At 40.9% G+C, this 20,879-nt stretch overlaps 1 protein-coding gene and 1 pseudogene across 1 annotated transcript; both read left to right on the top strand.

Annotated features, from left to right (window-relative positions):
* The first annotated feature begins 2,289 nt into the window (after window positions 1–2,289).
* LOC116836579 (olfactory receptor 6F1-like) lies at window positions 2,290–5,547 on the top strand. The gene has a single exon (XM_032800278.2). The coding sequence runs from the start codon at window positions 3,292–3,294 to the stop codon at window positions 4,159–4,161; it is 870 nt and encodes a 289-aa protein (XP_032656169.1). The 5' UTR covers window positions 2,290–3,291; the 3' UTR covers window positions 4,162–5,547.
* Window positions 5,548–18,165: 12,618 nt separating this feature from the next.
* LOC116836578 (olfactory receptor 8S1-like) lies at window positions 18,166–19,146 on the top strand (annotated as a pseudogene).
* Window positions 19,147–20,879: the final 1,733 nt, after the last annotated feature.

Raw genomic sequence — 20,879 nt, 5'->3', positions numbered from 1 at the left:
GTGACAGCCTTGAAAATCACAAGCTGTGTGTTTTGGATGTCCTGGATCAGGTTGGCCAGATAAAATACATTTGCTTGACTTAAACTTTATATTCATCCACAGGACATATATAATGTGAGCAGCCTCTTAGATATGTTCTCAGAATTATTTTGGAGAAGTTATGTTGCCTCTGTTATACAGGGAGTCAGACTAGATTAGCACAGTGGTCCTTTCTGGCATTAGAATCTATTAATCTAAGCACTGCATTCTTCCCCAGATCTTTATCCAGGGGGAAAAAAGGGGGATTAGTGGGTTACAGATTGTTGTAATAAGCCATAGTTCGTATCTTTATTAAGTCCATGATTTTTAGTTTCTAGCAAAGTTATGAATTTAAGCTCCCAACTCATCTTTGAGGGTGTCTTCAGGTTTCCTTTGAGGACAGGACTATGAGGTTAGATAGGAGTGACTGTTTTGTGACAAGTATTCACCCATTGACCTCATGTCCTTAACTACTTTTTCTCCTTTAAATTTTTTCCAAGACCTTACATACTACAGACGTCAGCTAACAGGGCCTATAGTTCCGGATCACTTTTTCCCTTTCTTAAAAATAGGAACTGTTAGCAATTCTCCTAAAGAACCTCTTGTCTTGATTGTGAAATGAATCAGCTGTGTATGTCTCAAAACCTTGCATCTGGCAGCATTTCAAAGTTTTCCCTTTTTGTATTAAGCTGTGTTGTCCCTGTCTTTTGCACAGAAAGGTTTGCCTTTTTGCGTGTTGAATGTTTTCTTAAACAATGCAAGACAAGATCTTAACACTTTCAAATTGGCCAAACTCCATTGAAGACACTATGTAAGATTTGCAGAGTTTGACTCTGCAAGTCTTTACTAACAGAAGTTCCCATTGAATGTGATGTGACGATTTTCAGTGGATATGGACTTGAAAATTAGCCCTAAGATTCTACAATTAAACATGCTTACTGCTTCTATGGAGCATCCATTCACATGAATTCCACATCTTCAGCTGGTGCAACTGCATATTCTATTGAAGTTTTTTTTGTAGTTATTGAAGGATTTCTGGTCTTTTTTAACTTTGCCTACCTATACATTTCATTACTTAAGATGGAAATATTTCCTCAATCTGTATGTGTACTGTGACATCGACATTTACCAAATTTGCCAAAAAAAATTAATTCTTCAAACTGACTATATGTCATAGGTTTTCAGAATCAGTAGAGCTCCTCAAAAAATGGAATTTGCATCTGGTAGGAAATTTTGATACTTCAACTTTGTTTTCATTCCAAATTGGGGCAAATTATGAAATATTTTTAAAAATTGTCAAACAAAAATTTCTGTATTTTTAATTGAAAAAATGACATTTTGATCAAATGAAATGTTTCTTTTGACAAAAAATTTTATTTTGAAATAAGTCAAAAAGAAAAAAATGGAATGTCAAAATGAAATGAAAATGTATTTTGATATTGACTTTTGACTTAAATAACATTTTAAGTTTAATGTAAATCTAACACTTATTTCATGAAAATAAAAAAAATAAATCTTGCGGTTTTGTTTTCCTTTCAATTTCATTTAAATTACATTTTAAGATGGGAAAATTTTTGTTCATCCAATTTTGACCATGTCTGAGAATTACTCGCTATTGTGTGCAATCATATCAGATATTATCAATGCTGGTTTAATTTATCATGTCTACCACCACCTTTTTCCTTAAAAAAAAAGAGTCTGTGTGGACCAGAAGAGTTCATTAAAATAAAATGTTTCTCAGGTTTGGTCAATGTGAACTATAACCATGCTTCCTTACTCTGTACACTTGACACCATGAAGGGTGAAAAAAAGGAAATATCAAATGTGTCTTTACAAATCAATGTAAGCTAATATGGGTCTGCAAAGCCTCAATTTTAATTACACACATTTTGCATGTTGAAATCAGGGCAAAATTAAATTTTCTACTGAGAAAAACTCTTATTTATGAAGAATAAGAGGGAAGGGGGAACACCAATAATTAGGACCAGTCAAAAAAATTCCATCAAAACATTTTTTTCTGCAGAAAACTGGGTTTTTGACAAAATGAAATTAAAGAGAAGTGTCTGCTCCTTAAACAAAACACCCCCCCAAGAAAAAAATTCGGCTTCATTCTAAAACATCTGCAGTTTTTTCAATGAAAATTCTCAAAAATGTTACAGAGAAAAAAGATATGACCAGGTTTACTAATAATTCATAAAAGTAAAACTGGCAACTTTATGCTTTCTGCAGTGCTGTCCCACAAACCTACTTCATTATCCACCTTCTATTCCCTCCTCAAGACACTTCCTTGTCATGATATCTACAAAAAACTTGACAATGGTTAGGCTGTTGGTATGCAGAGACCAATGCCTATCAATTGAACATGAGCTTCCAGTGCGATGCTGTTGCCAAAAGGGTTAATGCAATCCTGGTATGCATAAACAGTAGGCATAAAGAGGTTATTTTACCTCCGTATTTGGTACTGGTGTGACCGTTGCTGGAATTCAGAGTCCAATGCTGGTGTCCACAAGTCAAGAAGAATGTTGATAAATTGGAGAGGGTTCATAGAAGAGCCATGAGAATGATTAAAGGAATTGAGAAGATGTGTTATAGTAAAAGACTCAAGGAGTTCAAACTATTTGTCTAACAAAGAAAAGAATAAGGGTTGACTTGATGACAGTCTATAAGTACCTTCATGGGGAAGAAATATTTGATAATGGGTTCTCCAGTCTAGCAGAGACAGCCCTAACATGGTCCAGTGGCTGGAAGTTGAAGCTAGACAAATTGAGACTGGAAATAAGGTGTCAATTTTTAACAATGAGAGTAATTAATCATTGGAACCATTTGCCAAGGGTCATGTTGGATTTTTCATCACTGACCATTTTAAAATCCAGATTGGATGTTTTTTTCTAACAAATCTGCTCTAGGAAATATTTTGGAGAACTTCTCTGGCCTGTGTTATACAGTAGGTCAGACTAGATGATCACAATGGTCCCTTCCAGCCTTGGAATCAAAGAATACAATCTCAGTGTTCCCTTGTACTCTCCCTTATGTATGTCTCCATCTGTTGTCCCTAGTCTGATAATTAGATTGTAAAATCCTTGGGGCAGAAACTGCTCTTTTGTTCTGTGTTTGCACAGCATCTGGTACAATTGGGTCCTGGTCCAGTACTGATACTTTTATGTGATATGGTAATAAAATAAAGAGTAATTAATAATTATTATTAATAAAGCCCTGTTCTCAGAGCTAGCAATAGTCTTCTGAATTTCTTTTTCTTTTTCTCTCTGTGAAGACATGCCTGATGTAGAGGGCGAAAACCAAATGACCATCACAGAGTTCATCCTCCTGGGATTTGGAGACCTTCATGAGCTGAAGATCCCTGTATTCATGGTGTTCCTGGCTATCTACATAATAACACTCACTGGGAATATCCTGATCATTGTGATGGTATCATATAACCACAACCTGCACAACCCCATGTACTTTTTCCTGGGCAATCTGTCTGTCCTGGAAGTCTGCTATACTACCAGCATTGCCCCCAAGATGCTGAAAACCCTCCTGGTGATGCAAGGAGACATTTCCTTCTCTTCTTGTCTCCTGCAGTTCTACATCTTTGGATCTCTGGTGGTTGCCAAGTGCTTCCTGCTTGCTGCCAAGTCCTGCAACCATTATTTGGCCATATGCAAACCACTGCATTACGCCCCTACCATGAGCTTCTTGCTTTGCTTTCAGTTGGCAGTGGGGTCATGGATCATTGGGTTCCTTTCACTGGTGGTCACCATGCCCATGGTTTCTAGGTTACCTTTCTGTGCTTCCACGGAGATCGACCATTTCTTCTGTGACCTGACATCCATCATTAAACTCTCCTGTGGGGATACCTACATGGTCAGGATACCAGCTTTCATCATAGCCTCCCTTGTGTCCTTCTTGCCTTTCCTTCTAACCCTACTGTCCTACTACAAAATAATCTCCACCATCCTGAAGATCCCTTCCACCTCTGGGAAGCAGAAAGCCGCCTCCACCTGCTTCTCGCACCTCATTGTGGTGTCTGTGTTCTGTGGCACACTTATGGTGGTCTACGCGGCTCCCATAGCCAACCAGTGGCCAAACTTAAACAAGACCTTTTCTGTGCTGTACACAGTGGTGACACCACCACAGTGGTGACACCCATTGTCTACAGCCTGAGAAACATGGAGGTTAAAGAGACATTGAGAAAGCTTTTCAGTAAAAATCCACGCTAAGTGCATGACCGGGGGCTCTGTCCTATCTTGATTTCTAAATCCTTTCTCACATTGTACACACAAGTAGTCTCATTGAAGTCAATAGCCCAAAGTCCAACCTTTGTCAAAGCTGATAAAGGAATTTGGATGCCCTATACATATACTACTTAATACCAAATGAAGGAAATGCCAGTAGGTAGGACACTAGCTTGGAAGTTGAGAAAACTACTTTCAGTTCCCTGCTCAAGTACATGTTTCCTGTGTGAGCTTGGCTAAATTCTCAGACTGCAAGGCCAGAAGAGACCACTGTGATCACCTGTCCAATCTCCTGTGTAACACAGGCCGTAGAATAATCCTCAATATAATTCCTAATGCAGATCGTTAGGAAAAAAACAAAATCCAGGCTTGATTTAAAATTTGTCAGTGATAAAGAATCCACTACCACCCTTGGTAAACTATTCAGAACAGGCCAGAGAGCTATGCTGTGCTAACACCTGGATTGGCACCCAGGAGGCAAATTATGTATTTAGCAGCAGAGGGGAGATGCAGATTTTGTATGTCCTGCCCCTTGCAGGCAGTGCCGGTAGTGATTAGACATGTGGAATACTTCATCCAAATATTGCCAGCAGAGCCTCAGCCATGTGCCCACATGCCTCGTCACTGACCTCAGCTAGGTTCCACATGAATGCAGGTGTGCACATAAACAAAGCAATTTATAGAACAAGGGCCTTAGTCTCCTATTTGCCATAACCAGTAGCCTTACTTTCCTACACCCCAATATTTGATATTACGTTCAGCAGACACAAACACATATGCAAAAATGGCCAGCAATGACATTAACATTGTGATCATTGTGTTTTAGATTTAACACCCCAAGGAGATGAGATAAACCCACAGAGTTTGATGTTGCTGCAAAAATGACATTGCTGGTATGTAATTTGAGATCACGAGGTCTCAGAGTTTACACCTCATTAAGATGAATGAGGGAAGAGAACACAACTCTTACAGGTATTGGTCTTGATTATGCCTGGCCTCCCCGCTTGTGCATTGTCCCTTTGTAATGTCAATGCAATGTAAAACTCTAGCAAATCAGAGCTAGGGATTGCCATTTTATGTTTCTTTGCACAGCATTTAGCACAATGGGAATCCGTTGTTGTTGGCTTCTAGGAGCTATGACAATATCAATGTTTAATTCATGGATCTTAAGGCGAAAAGGGACCATTACAATCATCTCAGCTCTATCTCTTTTGTAATACAAACCAGAGAGAGCAGCAAAGAGTCCTGTGGCACCTTATCGACTAACAGACATATTGCAGCATGAGCTTTCGTGGGTGAACACACACTTCGTCAGTACCCACGAAAACTCATGCTACAATATGTCTGTTAGTCTATAAGGTGCCACAGGACTCTTTGCTGCTTTTACAGATCCAGACTAACATGGCTACCCCTCTGATACTTGAAACCAGAGAGAGCCACCCGGTCATTCTTACATCAGTCTCATACACTGTGGTTGAGCTAGAGTTTATCTTTTTAGAAAGAGATGTCCAGTCATGATTTAAAGATTTCTAACCATCAGAGGAGTGAAGTTCTGGAACAGCCTTCCAAGGGGAGCTGTGAGGACGCTTACTGTTTATATGTGGGGTTTCTGTTTGGTTCTGTGATTTCAGAAAACCAGTGCCATTTTCACTGAAAATATTGGATAACAGACTCAGCTCAGCCTACATGAGCAATGAACAGGGTTGGCTCTAGGCACCAGCAAAACAAGCAGGTGCTTGGGGCGGCACATTTCCAGAGGGTGGCATTTTGGCCATCCTTTTTTTTTTTTAACTCACTTCCTCCCCTTCTTTACAACCCTGGAGAAGGGAGCCACAGAGCAGCTGAGGATCCAGCATGGGAGTGAGAACGCACGGGACCCGGGAGCTGTATGTGTTGCTAGCTCCCTGCCTATAGAGCCAGCCCTGGAGTAGGGAAAGAACTATATTCCCAGCAATCCCTGGCTGCTATCAACAGGAAAGGGAGGGTAGGGAGTGAAGTAGCTGAGCCGTGCTGCGGGTCAAAAGGGTGGCACTGTGAATGGGGAACAATGTGCCCAAGGAGAGAAGCTTTGCCCAGATATCCTTCAGAAGACTTCCCCAGACTGCATTAGGGATACTGGTGTGACCTCAGCTTGCAGCCTACAAAGAAGGAAGTGGGTGGTCTAAATGGACAGTGCACCCTCTCATCTTAAGCCTAGCAAGGGAGGTATGTGGATCCCACTAGAGCAGGGGTAGGCAACCTATGGCATGCGTGCTGAAGGCGGCAGGAGCTGATTTTCAGTGGCACTCACACTGCCCAGGTCCTGGCTACCAATCTGAGGGGCTCTGCATTTAATTTAATTTGAAATGAAGCTTCTTAAACATTTTAAAATCCTTATTTACTTTACATACAAAATAGTTTAGTTATATATTTGAGTTATAGAAAGAGACCTTCTAAAAATGTTATAATGCATTACTGGCACCAAAACCTTAGAGTGAATAAATGAAGACTGGGCACAGCACTCTGAAAGTTGCCAAACCGCACTAGATTAAATGAAAAGTAGGAGGGGAGCTCTGCTAAGGACTTCGGCAGCTTTAGATGCAGTATCAGGCACATGAGAGATTTCCACTTTTGAGATGGAGCGAGAAATTGACTTTTCCTTCCAGATTTAGCTATATTCAGAAGGGATCTAGCACCTACCTTCCAGATTGAACACCCTGAAAATTCAGGAGTGCTCAAGCTCAATTGGCAGCTGTTACTTCATTTCTCCAATCAAATATACTGATCCACTGTAATTTGCTGTAGAAAAAGTAGGATAAGAAATGAAGAAGCAAGAATGCTTCCCAGTGTTTTTAGGAGTGGAATGCTATTTTCAACAGCTATTGCCTTTTTATTAATATATATATATAAAAAAAATCCCTCTCACCTCTATGGGTGGTATGTGTCCAGGGTCCTCCACCAGAGCCTGGCAGTTTGAGGGTTCTGTCAGTATCTTAGCTGTTCCTAGCACTGCACTCTCTGGACAGAGAGCTCTGATGTTGTTCCTGGGATCGTTGGAGCACTCACCAGTTAGGAGTCACAGCCCAGGTTCTGCCACACTGGGACCACTTTGGCCTTCACTTTCCACATCCTCTCTAGTTCTCTTTCAGGACCTGGTACTTCTCCAGCTTCTCATATCCTTCTTCCTGATGTCTGTCACTTGGCACTGCTTATCTATCACCACTACTGCTTCTGAAGAGCATAGTGGTAAGACACACCTTTAATATGGAAGAATGGGGTTAAATCCTGGTTGGTACCCAACTTTCCAGTAGGGGTCCTTGGGCAAAAGATCCCCTAAGCTTCACCTGCCTACTCAAATTAAGAGTGACACAAACTAAGAGAGTCATGCTGGCTCGGACTTGCCTGGATTAACAAGCTGTGCCAGATGTTGAGGAACCAGGACAATCTGATTATATATATTTGTTTAAAAGGAAGACAGTGATATTGCATTGGAAATTCCCCATAGGAAAAAAGAGTAGAACAAGAATAATAAAGGCACCTCAACTTTTCCTCATTATGTAGGGCAGTCTTATAATATGCATCCAGATATCCTCCAATCACACAAGCTGAATTGTTCCCCTTTACTGCAGTCCTGTAACCATATAGGAACCAGTCCTGTCTGTGTTCTGTGCAATCCAATTTTTCTGCTGAATGACCCGCCCTGGGAGCGAGTTACCAGTGACCCAGGGTTGGGACAGCAGGAGGGTGCAGGTTGCGTGGGAGAGCCCAGGGCTGAGGCGGCAGGGATTGAGGGTGTGGGGGGGAGCCCAGGGCGGGGTGGGGGCAGCCAACTTTTTTTTTGCTTGGTGCGGCAGAAAACCTAGATCTGGCCTGGCAATGATTAACCTGGTTGTTAGAGAGCTCAAGTTTGGGATTTAAAGGTTTGGTAGGGAGCTAGGTCTATCTATTCTCCAATTGACTTTAAAACCCTAAACTAGAACAAGTCTACTAGTTCTTTTTATTTGAATGTAAACCCAAGGTCCAGAACCAGATCTGCAGAGCTCCAGGTTATAGCCTAAGGTGCCTCCCAACAGCAGCTATAACCAGCTTGCACTCCACTTCCCATGACCTTCTGTCTACACAGATCATAGGAAGTTCCATCTCCAGGGTTTGACAGACAGCAGCCCTATGAGCCCTCATTGGCTCCCTGCCCTACGTAAACTCAAGGGGCACTCCAGGAAGCGTCCAAACAACAACGTGGATCTCTGTAGCTGTTATGACTGTTCTTGTTCTATGCTCTTGAACTTCTGTTTTGACCTTGGACTTTATCTCCTGACTCAGACCCTGAAACCTGACTTGGATTTTAACACTCGGTACCGACCCGGGCCTGGAACTGACCACAAACTCCTTGGCTACTCCTAGCCTCGGTTTGCCCCTGCTCTGACCCTTGGCCCTGACTGCCCTTGTTGAGATCCTGACATTGATAGTCTTTCAAATATCACTGGGGACTGGGCAGGTTGTGTAGAGTGATCTGGGTGTATTCTGTGAGGTGTAGACAGAATTTATACGTGATGAAGTGGAGGTTTTCTGTAATGTTTTGATAAATGACATGCATGGCAGTGACTTACTTGCTTAGGCATTGCTACCAAGTGGATGTAAAAGGGTTAAAAGGCTCTTGGGGCTTAACTATAGTCACTGTCTTGGGGGCAGGGGAGAGGTCATTAAGGAACGTCTGGAACAGACCTATTTCGGTAGAGGATCCAGAAAGACAATGGGAACCCCAAGGACTGAACAATTTACACCTGCCCATGAACAATCCTGGGCAGGCAGGACATGTGAAATCAGCGTGGGTCTGCAGGAGGAGGAGGATGGGCCAAGAGGTGTCAGGTGGCTGGGTTAAGGGCGGCTCAGCAGCCCTCTCCTAGCACTGACAGAGAGAGAGAGAGAGGAATGGATTCCATGACATCTTGGCTGGGTGGAGCACTGGCTTAGCCAGAATGGACTGCTAGCTGTGCTTCTATATACCAGCACAAGGATTCCCCGGTGCTGTGTTCCAGTTGAAAAGGCTTCCTGGTGTCACTGTGAATGTTTTCTGAGGCGCATGGGTCCCTGAAGAGTGTAACAGTCTCTGTGACCAGGAGTCTCTCTCAACTGGACTCGCTGTGCAGAGCTCATGGTGTGAAAGGCCACAAGGACTTAAAGAAAAGTGGGACCTGTGGGGGTCTGACACACTGAAGGGGTTCCATAAAGGTGAATATTAAAATAGGTAACAGCCTACTTTAACTTACCCCATTTTATACCCTCCTGGTAGGCCAACCTACCTTCCCATTCACCCTGTTGATATCTACCAGTTTACCTACATATACACTGGCTGGGATTTTTCAAGAAGCCTAAGGGAGTTAGTTGACAGTCAATGGGATTTGAGTACCTAACTCCCTTAAGCTCCATTTAAAATTTAAGACCACATTCAACTGGTCTCCCTTAGACTCAGACTTTAAATACTTTCCTTAATTTCTTTGCATTGCTCCCTGTAAAGTTTTCTCAAATAGAATCATGCCTTCCTCCCCCTGAGCCTTCTAACTTACAGGCCAGTTGTCTTCCAACTTTTTTTCATCTCCACTTTGGGAGAGAGAGAGACTTCTTCCAATACTTCAGTCTCCCTAGTTCTTGGTTTTCAAAATATTCCTCTTTCCAGACCAGAAGGAAGAGTGCCATAGGGCCAGATTGATGCCTACTGGGATTTTAAAAAGCATTCAGGCATTTAACTCCCTTTGAAATCAATGGGAACTATGCACTTCTAGGAAATTATCTGTGTCTTCAGTCACCTAACTACCTTTTAAAAATCTGGCCCATAGAGCTTTGGAGGACAATAAATCACTGTTTGAGATCAACTGTGCTGGACGATAGATGTTGGTTTCTTCCTTGACTGATGAGTCTTCATGAACAAGATTCCTATCCAATGTACTTTTTAATACCGAAATCCTTAGGTTTGATCTCACTTTACTATAGGCCTTATCCCTGTAAAACTCCACTGACTGAGTGAAAATTGCATTTCAATGCAAGTTGTGTGCCTAAATCCCATTGGCTCTGAAAATCCCAGCCTCCATTGCTTTACAACACAATCACAATCACACTCTTCTCAGGAGGACCTTAAGGCAAACAACAGAAACAGGAAACAAAAGTCAGTTGCCTGAGAGCACATGAGTGTTCCCCATACAACAAACTACAGCATTTTCCCTCATAAATGGAAAACTGCAAGGGCATTGCCAGAAGCACCTAATTATGTAGAGAACAATGTCAATGGTCTTGTTGACAAAATGTCTGAAAGAGGAGGTGTGCTCCTTCTTCCAGCCATTGCCAGTGTTAATTACTGTGTTCTGGAAGATGTGGATTCTCATCACACCTTCTCGCCCTGAGAGCAGGACTGAAACTTCTACCTCGAGCTGAAGGCTCTAACCACCAGTATATAGGTACACTGGAGTGGAGTTTTCTCAAGCTTTCCTATCGAAGCTGTCATGTCTAGAAAGCTTGAGAAAATTACACTGTAGCTCAGTGTAGAGGACTCCTTTGGTAGGTTCAACTCTGTGACCCACTGAGTATTTTATTAAATTATTATACAATGTGGAAAGCTTCGATACTCCAGAATACTTTATAGCCATTAAAGGCACTTTCCTCAGAGATGGGAGATCTCTGCCCCCAAAAAGGTACCATGGGAAGAGAACCATGGTCCCACTGCAAGGAGAGCGACCTAACCAATGGACTGAAGTTACAAGAAAAGCAGCAGCAGAGCGGACTCCTCTTCCTTTCTATTTGTGAATTTAGCCCAATATTTATTTTCTGGTTGAAACAATTCAGCAAAATTTTGCTTGAATAATCTATGAATATTTGAGTTGACAAAAACTTCCTTTTATGAAGAAATGAAACTGTAGAAAAAAATACATTTATCTCCTCTGTTTCAATGGGTTTACTGCCATCATATACACTTATTTACTCTTTTCCCATCCTAGCTTGTCCATATATAGGCAAGTTTAAGGCTACTTCTTATGTTGTGTGTCTGCGATATTATATTTGGTGGATTAAAGAGTGTAGGGGAGATGAATATTTGCTATTAGGATGTCTAGCTCTTAGCTGTTTTGAAATAGGAGCTAAATACTGTCTTTTTAATGTACTGGCTGAGATTGGGTACCTAATCCTGTAGTAAGCCTAATTACTATATTTATCACTCATAGAGCATGCTAATATATGAACTCCAGGCAGCGTTAGATGTATACGCCCTAGATGACTGCAGGTAAGTCATGGTAAAATAATAAAGCATTGTAAATAGTCAGGAAATTAGCTTTATGTCAGCAAAAACTTGCTCAATCACAGATAATCCTGACATAACAGTGCTGACCACCTATTGATGAAAGCCAAGGCACAATTCCATAATAGATGCTAGTAGAATGTTGAATGCTGCTGTATTCAGACCAGGAGAGCAGATAGATACAAAATAATGTTGGGTAGATTTAGAATCACGAAAAAGAACAATTCAGACTAAGTTCACCTAATGATGATCCACTAGTTATATATGATGGTGAGTTCGATCAATAAGAGATATGAGCTTTAATCTCTATTCTTTTCAATTAAAGGACCAGATCTGCCCACTATATAAGGATTGTGTCGTGGGGTCCCATGGACGTTGCGCTGATGCACACTGTCGCATAGAGTCATTGACAAGCACAGGGCAATGGTGGTCAACCGGCTTGTTGATTGTTACTCGTTATATGAATGATGCAGACAGACGAAATACCAATGGAGGGGGTGTATGTGATGGATCATTGATGGAAATGTTGAGCTGAATGTCATTCTGCTATCAGAAGTGTGTCCAGTTGACATGAGCGTGAGGTATTTACAGAGGTAGATCGCTTAGATGAGGACTTTGTTGATGTAGGCAAGAAAATGAGAGTATATTTGTCTCTGCGGTGAGGAGAGTTATTCGGGATGAGAATAAGATATGTCTGTACATGGATAGAAGTGCTTGCTTTGTCCATATAGCACAGCTATAAATATCGAAGGCGAATGGGTCAGAGCCACTGCACCAATGTCAAGAGGCTGGATGGAGATGTTCTTATTTGAGCATGCTGGGAATGGCAGATGGTTCCAGTCTGAAGGGGTCTAAACGATGCTCAGTAAAGCAGATTTTCAGACGGCAATCGTTTAAAGTATGTTGTAGGGCATGAATAAGGGTCACAACGGCTAGTAAAGATGTCACTCAGTTGAAGGACACGGAATCGCCTGTTTCTAAAGCGATCTTGACACAGCCTTGTGTTTTGAGGACGAGAGTTATGATCAGCTTGATTGGCCTCATTTAATGACTAGCGATTGGATATGCGAAAAAAGAAATAAGCTTTTGACAACAGTAACTTAGAGAAGATCTATTTAGTCTTAAAAAGAAGAAAGGCTGGCGTCACAATTGGTATCCCCATGTAGTACAGCTAGTATAGTGTCTTGGCTGATGAACTCGGTAGGTCGTTGGCAGTTGGGATTGGTAAAAGTTATAGAAACCTTTGCATTTTCAGGTACTTGCAATATATGTATACATGGGAGCATCGAAGTGTCATTTCAGCTGTCCAGCACATTCCACAGTGTCTCAAGAGCTTGTCGCTGGAGATCCACTGCCATGATGTCTTGCAGTCCTAAATTTTTATCCCTAATTGTACAATGTGCTTCAATGACTGCTGGTATGTCTTTGTTTAGTTTTCCATATTGCTTGCTTCAAGGAACATTCTTCTTACATCGTCATCTCTCTTCTTTAGTGCTGTTTTTTTGTTTGTTGTTTTGCAAGTGGCATTGCCAGAAGCACCTGAATTATGTAGAGCACAAGTCAATGGGTCTTGGTTGACCAAAATGTCTGAAAGAGGAGGTGGTGCTCCTTCTTCCAGCCATTGCCCAGTGTTTATTACTGTTGTTCTGGAAGATGTGGATTCACTTCCTCATTCTACCACCTGTAGAGCAGGGACTGAAACTTCTACCCCTGAGCTGAAGGCTCTAACCACCAGTATATAGGTACACTGGAGTGGAGTTTTCTCAAGCTTTCCTATCAAAGCTGTCATTAGGCTAGAAAGCTTGAGGAAAATTACACTGTAGCTCAGTGTTAAAGGACTTCTTTGGTAGGTTCAACTCTGTGACCCATTGAGTATTTTATTAAATTATTTATACAATGTGGAACAGCTTCGATACTCCAGAATACCTTATAGCCTAGGAATTAAGGCACTTTCCTCAGAGATGAGAGATCTCTGCCCCCCAAACAGGTAGCCACGGGAGGAGAACCATGGTCCCCCACATGCAAGGAGAGTGACCTAACCAATGGACTGAAGTTACAAGAAAAGCAGCAGCAGAAGGACTCCTCTTCCTCCTTCTATTTTGTGAATTTAGCCCAATATTTATTTTTCTGGTTGAAACAATTCAGCAACATTTCTGTTGAAATCATGAATAATTTTGAGTTGACCAAAACTTCCTTTTTGGTGAATAAATGATTCATCTGAAAAAAAATTACGATTTATCTCCTCTGTTTCAATGGTTGTTTACTGCCATCATATACAGTCTGTTTACTTCTTTTCCCCATTCCCTAGCCTGTGTCCATTTATTAGGGAAGTTTAAGGCTATCTGTCTATGTTATTGTCTTGTGGTAATTATATATTATGGTTGGAGCTTCAAAGGAGTGTATGGGAGATGAAATGATTTGCTATTAGGATGTCTAGCTCTTTAGACTGTTTTGAAAATAGGAGCCTAAATACCTGTCTTTTTTATTGATTGTTGCTGAGATTGGGTACCTAAATCCTTTGATAGTCCAGGCCTAATTACTCTCATTTTTAGTCACTATAGAGCATTGCTTAAGTACTGACCCAACCCAGTGTTACTTGGAGCTTGGTACAGAGATTGAACTTCAGGGAACTTTCCCAGGGGAAACAAAACAGCATTTAAATAGTTCTCAGGAAATTAGATTTTAGTCTTGGAGTCAGCTCAGGAAAGGCTGTTTGCTCCACTCCAGTGATTTCCCTACACCCCTCCCGGGGGGGTGTACACACCCCTTGATTTTCCCCAACAACCCCCCAAGTTTTATGAGCTAGTTACATACCAATTTAGTGACTGTTTGGAAATCTGAATTTAAACTGAAACATTAATACACACTTTAAAAGCTTATAGAGTGTATGATAAAATATGTGTATCTGAAAAAAGTATAATAAATTTTAAAAAGTATGAACATAGACTAGCTTCCTTGCTTCCTTATACAGCTGTTGTTTTTTATTGATGTCGGTGCATTCATTTCAGTGATGTGGCCAACCTAATAATTTCAAATAATGATTTGTAAGCAAAGTCTAAATGAGCTCTCCCTGACAGCTAGTGATGAGCTGGGGCTGTGGGGAAAGGCGTCAGGTCCAGATTATTTACATTCAAACCTAATCTACCTAGGTATCCAGCAAACAGAGCTGTGTTGTCCAAGTGATAGATTTTGGCTGGGGTTGGGGTACAAACCACTTGAATGTGAGGGCGGGGCGGGGGATGAAATGTTGTTCTTATTGTATGACTAAAGGGCTGTAGAACTGTACTTAACCTGTGATGATTTGAAGGCATCAAGAGAGAGGGTGAGGACCTGTCCCTCTCCACTGTTTAAAGACAGAGCTGATTAGGCTCCATAGAGAATCTTTTGTTCTGTTAAGTAAGTAGGTAGATAAACAGACTGAGAAAACAGAAAGCAAAAACCACAGGTCAGAATGATCTCACCATATTAAAGATCCATATTAAAAAGTCAAGTGAGTTGATCCAAATTTTTATTCCTTTTTATAAATTTTATCCCTTCCATTTCAAAGGACCTGATTTTAACTCCCCCACACACCTCATCTCGGGGTGGGTCTCTCTATCGTCTCCCATTGACTTCTGCTGGGAAGCTGCAGTCTGCTCAACACAGAGTCAGTCACAGCATAGGGCCATGATTAGCAGCCCAGCAACTACTTGAATCAAACAGCTTGCTTTCTCACTATTTATCAGGGCAGAGAAACTAAGACAGTTGGTGAATGTTAGCAGTAATTTCTATTTTTGAATTGGGTGTGTGGGGGAGGGGTGCATTGGTATAGTTGGAAGTAGGACATTCTCTGGAGAAGACACTTAGTTTTAATAAAGAATGTAAAAATGGCCCTACTTGTTTGGACCAATAGTCCGTCTAGCACAGTATCCTGTCTTCAATAGTGGCTGGTGCCAGATGCTTTAGAGGAAGTCAACAGAACATGCCAATTTATCAAGTGATCCATCCCCTGTTGTCCAATCCCAGCTTCCAGCAGTCAGTGGTTTAGGGACACCCAGCGCATGGGGTGACATCCCTGACCAACTTGGCTAATAGAAATTGATAGACCTATCCTCCATGAACTCATCTGGTTTCTGTGGTATGTGAAAGGGTGAATAACACTTTCCATTCACTTTTTCCACACCATTCATGATTTATACACCTATATCACATCCCCCTTCAGTCACCTTTTTCCAAGCTAACATCTTTTTAATCTCTCCTCATATGGAAGCTGTTCCATACCCATCATTTTTTTTTGGTCCCCTTCTCTACTTTTTTAAATTTTAATGTATTGTTTTTTTTGAGATGGGGCTGCCAGAACTGCACAAGTATTCAAACTGTGGATTGGTGCCTGGATTTATATAGTGGCATTCTGATACTATCGGTCTTATTACCTATCCCCTTTTCTTAATGGTTCCTAACATTCTGCCTAGCTTTTTTTGTTGTTTTTTACTTCACATTGAGCCGATGTTTTCAGAGATCTATGCATGATGACTCCAAGATCTCTTTCTTAAGGGTAACAGATAATTTGGATCACATCATTTTTATGTATAGATGAGATCATATTTTCCAAATATGCATTATATTGCATCAATCAACATTGAATTTCATCTGCCATTTGTTACCCAGTATACCAGTTTTGTTAGATCCCTTTGTAACTCTTCTCAGTCTGCTTTGGGCTTAACTATCTTGAATATTTTGTACCATATGCAAAAATTTTGTATCATTTACAACTTTTTCCAATAATTTACAACTATGTTGAAGAGCAATAGTCCAGTACAGATCCTTGGGATACCCAAATATTTACATTTCTAACTGTGAAATTTCACTTTGCACACAATCTGCATGTGTTAACATTCAGATTCTAGTACAAGGTCCACCTCTTGCTTAGGTATTTGTCTCATAAGTTGATAATGAAGAAAAGTTATTTTTTTTCTCGGTTGTTGTCGTTTCTCTCCTCAAGTCTTGGAGAATTCATGGACTCCAGCCTCTCTCTTTGTTTTGCCAAATTCAATCTTTGGTCACTTCTTGCACTATGAGTTCTTTTCCCTCTTTGGCTGAAAATGATCACTGGTTTTCTTGAATTGTTTGCACAGTTGCATTGATGATCAACCTGGAGTTACCTTCCACACACACACTTTGGCAGTGGAGGAGCCTGTCATACAGCTAAGATCTTCTGAGGCTTTCTTCATGGCAGTTGTAATATTTATCAATTTGCCTATATTCTCTGTATTTGATTGGATTGTCAGCCTGTGCCAAAACCAGTATTTCTAGCTTTCTGGAGTTTGTCATTATTTTGTTATAGAAATCCTAGATATTTTAATAGGGATGATTCCAATAAGGTACTATAGATATTAAATACTCTACAATAGTGGTTTTCAACTTGTAGTCCGCAACTGGTCATCCATAGACCATGCCTAAGATGTCCAAAGAGATCTGCACCTGCATTTTAAATTTGTTACAGGTCTGCAAATGAAAAGTTAGAAATCACTGGCCTACAAAATTATAAAATGTAATAGAAACAGGTACTTCTTATAGAATTGGCCAAATTTCCCTTTGAACAGAGTCTGCCTGTGTTCACATTCAGAATCTAGTACGAGGTCCACCTCTCTGCTTAGGTATTTTTCTAGTGAGTTGATAATGAAAGAGAGGTTATTTTTTCTCTGAGATCATATGGAGATGAATATAGATTGGACATTGGAGAGAACATTGGCTTCATTCTCATTCCTCATGAAAACTGATTTCAAAATAACCACTGACTTCCATGGGGGCAGGATAGATTCTCTACTATATGTAAAGCCTCATATTCTGACGTGCAGAACAATGAATCAAAAGCCTCGTTCAGTTAGAGTTTAAATGACTTAGGAACAGAAGTCCCATTAATTTTCTATCAGGCCCGTCTTTTCAAAATTATGTCACTGTGCCGAGGGAGTGTTTGCTTGTCACATTCACTTCTTCTTCTTCTTGATAAATCCTAATGATTTTAATAGATAAGAATCCAATTATATACTACAGAGATTAAATAGGGTTTTCAACAAAATAGTCTAGAACAAGTGACAAAAAGCAATAGAGAAACAGCTTCTTTTCATACATTTGTCCACATGCCCAGCTATTGTAAATTGGCCATAGTTGTTTCCTTGGAGTCAATCTGTCAGTTCCCAGGCTGGTACACCTCAGGTGTAGCTCTGCTGAAGTCATAAGACCGGGTTAAAGAAACATTAGGACAGAGAGAGAGAAAGAGAGAGAGAGAGAGAGAGAGAGAGACTAACTGTATAGCCTGCTGGTTAGAGACCTATCCCAGATGCACAAGACCAAGTATCCAGTAACCCTGCTGTGCTTCCTCTCTAATATTTGAGCTAGATTGCATCAGATTAAAGAGGAGAGAATTAGAGAGCCCCACATCAGCCTGTCTGCTAGTCGCAGCTGAACAGGGCTTTTGTGAACACCAATGGGGCTAGAGTCTGCGATTTAGGCAGCTAAAGTGGCAGTTAGGTGCCAAGTCCTTTTGTGTATCCAGCATGTTTTATCTATTAAAACACACAAAATCTATCCAGCTTCTCTATCTCTCTCTCACTGAATTTACTATATTTCAAATAAACATTGTACAGCCTGGAATCATGTTAATTTGTTTTCTCTTGTCTTCCAGGTCACAGATTTCCTGAATAAATGCCAATGAAAAATCAAACCACAGTGACTGAATTTATTCTCCTGGGACTTTCCAGTGACCCACAGTTGCAGATTTTCCTCTTCTCTATGTTTTTAGTTATTTACCTAATCACTCTGAGTGGTAACATAGTGCTGGTGATCACCTTCACACCCCTATGTACTTCTTCCTATTCCATTTGTCGATATCTGCTATTCCTCAGTCACAGTGCCTAACGCGATGAGGAACTTCTTAGCAGTGCACAAAACTATTTCTGTCAATGGCTGCATTGCTCAGATGTTCTTCATCCTCCTCTCACGTGGAGCTGAAATTCTCATTCTCTCAGGCATGGCTTATGACCGCTATGCTGCCATCTGTGACCCATTACGTTACATGCAGAGAATGAGCAAAGGGATCTGTGTTCACCTGGTGAGTGGGGCATGGGCAATAGGCTTCTTCCATGCCCAGCTTAACACTGTTTTTACCTCCAAGTTGCGTTTCTCTGGGCCCAATGAAATCAGCCATTTCAGCTATGAGCTCCCTCCTCTGTTACAACGATCCTGCACTGACACCCTCACCAATCAAGTGGTACTTCTTACTTCTGTTCTGATATTTGGATCAAGCTCCTTCCTTCTTACCCTGATCTCCTACATTCACATCATCTCCACCACCCTGAGGATACGCTCTGCAGAGGGCAGGCATAAAGCCTTCTCCACCTGCAGCTCCCACCTGTTTGTGGTTGGCTTATTTTACCTGACAGGTTTTCTCCAGTACACAAAATCTAGTTCGGTCTCTTCTGTGGTGCTCGGTGAAATATTCTTCATCCAGTACAGCGTCTTGACCCCCATTATAAACCCTATTATCTACAGCTTGAAAAACAAGGAGATGAAAACAGGTCTAGGGCAAATGTTGGGGAAATTGAAGTTTCTTGAGTAATGTCAATGATCTGAAATAAATGACTTATGTTTACATCAAAGCATAGAACTGTAGATAACCTGTGTTTAGGAAATTCTGAGCTCAGGTAACTGATGGAGCCGTTGGGACAAATCCTCAGTTGGTGTAAATGAGTGTGGCTCCACTGAAGTCAGCGGGCCTGATTCCTAGCTGTATAAGAGTTACTGGATCTTGGGTCTCCTAAATCCAGATGAGTGCTCTGAGCAGTAGGCTTTAGAGTCATTCACACATTTCTTCCTTTCTCTCCATAACTCTTTAATCTGGCTCACTGCCTTCAGGGGAGCTATGGCCAATTTATACCAGCTGAAGATCTGGCCAATTGTATAAAAAGAATCTCTTCATCTATTAATTTCTGTTCATTATTTTTGAGTAATTTGCTGAAACTCTATTTAATAGCATTTATCTTTTTCTAACCTATTAAAATCTCAAGGATTTTTCAATAATAATAATTGACAATATAATTCTCATTGGAGTCAATAGGTATACTCCCCAGGGAGGGTTAGAGCCACAAAGAAACTTAGGCTTAAACAGGGGAGTTAGTGAGAGATCCACATGAGCGTATCCCGGTGGTTAGGGCACAAACATGGGTGCGGTGAGATCCCCTTTTTAACTCCTGTCTCTTTATCAGGCCTTTGAAGCAGGCCCCTCCCATATTCCTGGTGACTGGGGATATGAGGACTGAACTCTTTGACAGTGGCATGGTTTAAAACACACCCCTCTCCTTGGTATCTCCCATTGATTAGGGAACCACTTATCATCATGTTAGACCATAAGAAAAAACGAAAGACCATTCCAGGTCAGACCAATGGGCCATCTCGCCAAGTATCCTGTTTCTGCCAGTGGCTAGTGCCAGATTCTTCACATGAAATGAACAGAGAAGACAATTATCGAGTGATATATCCCCTGTTGCTCCCAGCTTCTGGCAGTCAGAGGTTTAGGGACACCCAGAACATGGGGTTGCCTCTGTGGCCTGGACTAATAGCCATTGATGAACCTATCCTCCATGAATTTACCTAATTCTTCTTTAAAAACTGTATCCACCTAAAGAGAAAAGGAACAAAGGGTGTTGTTAATATGATAATGAAAGCCTGACTTAATATTTTACCTTTCAAATGCCTTTTTTCCTTTTTGTCTTTAATGACAAATTATTAAAAAAATAATAATAATGGTGTGTTTGCCAAGGTACTAAGCAGAGTGAGGTCTCTGTAAAGCGCACTCTGAACCTTTGTTAAAACTGTTTAATGTGGGACAGTTACTGTGTTATGTGGCTTAATCCCTAAAACATGTTGTTTAATATCCCTTCAAAATATGTTTTCATAATTTAATTATAATAAATCTGAATATTCGTCTTATCCAAACCTTATCTGAATATTGCTACATTTCTGGTCTTCAAAGTCTAAATGTGGTAAGAAGATCCACTGTTTAATTTTGTGACTTTTTCATGCCATCAGCACATGCATAGAACACCCACCCAACAGTGGTTCACCAAACCGTCACCCCCACCTTATGAAAATCCTGTGTGAATCTCTTCTTCTCAATATACATGATACTGCAAGCACTTGAATGTTTAGGCTAAAAGGACATACCCTTACAGCCTGTCTGAATTCAGAACTCCAGTTGAGGCTTAGAAGACTTCTACAGATAGATCATTTGCAGGACAGAATCTAATCAACATTATGCACCATTCCTATCCTGAAGACAGATTCACACTCATGCCAGGAGTCTGGATTCACACATAATTTCAATAAAA

This window comes from Chelonoidis abingdonii, chromosome 25, assembly GCF_003597395.2.
Source record: "Chelonoidis abingdonii isolate Lonesome George chromosome 25, CheloAbing_2.0, whole genome shotgun sequence".
In the NCBI taxonomy this organism is placed as follows: domain Eukaryota; kingdom Metazoa; phylum Chordata; order Testudines; family Testudinidae; genus Chelonoidis; species Chelonoidis abingdonii.
The sequence above is the reverse complement of the archived record's forward strand: the minus strand, read 5'-3'. Positions and strand labels throughout refer to the sequence as shown.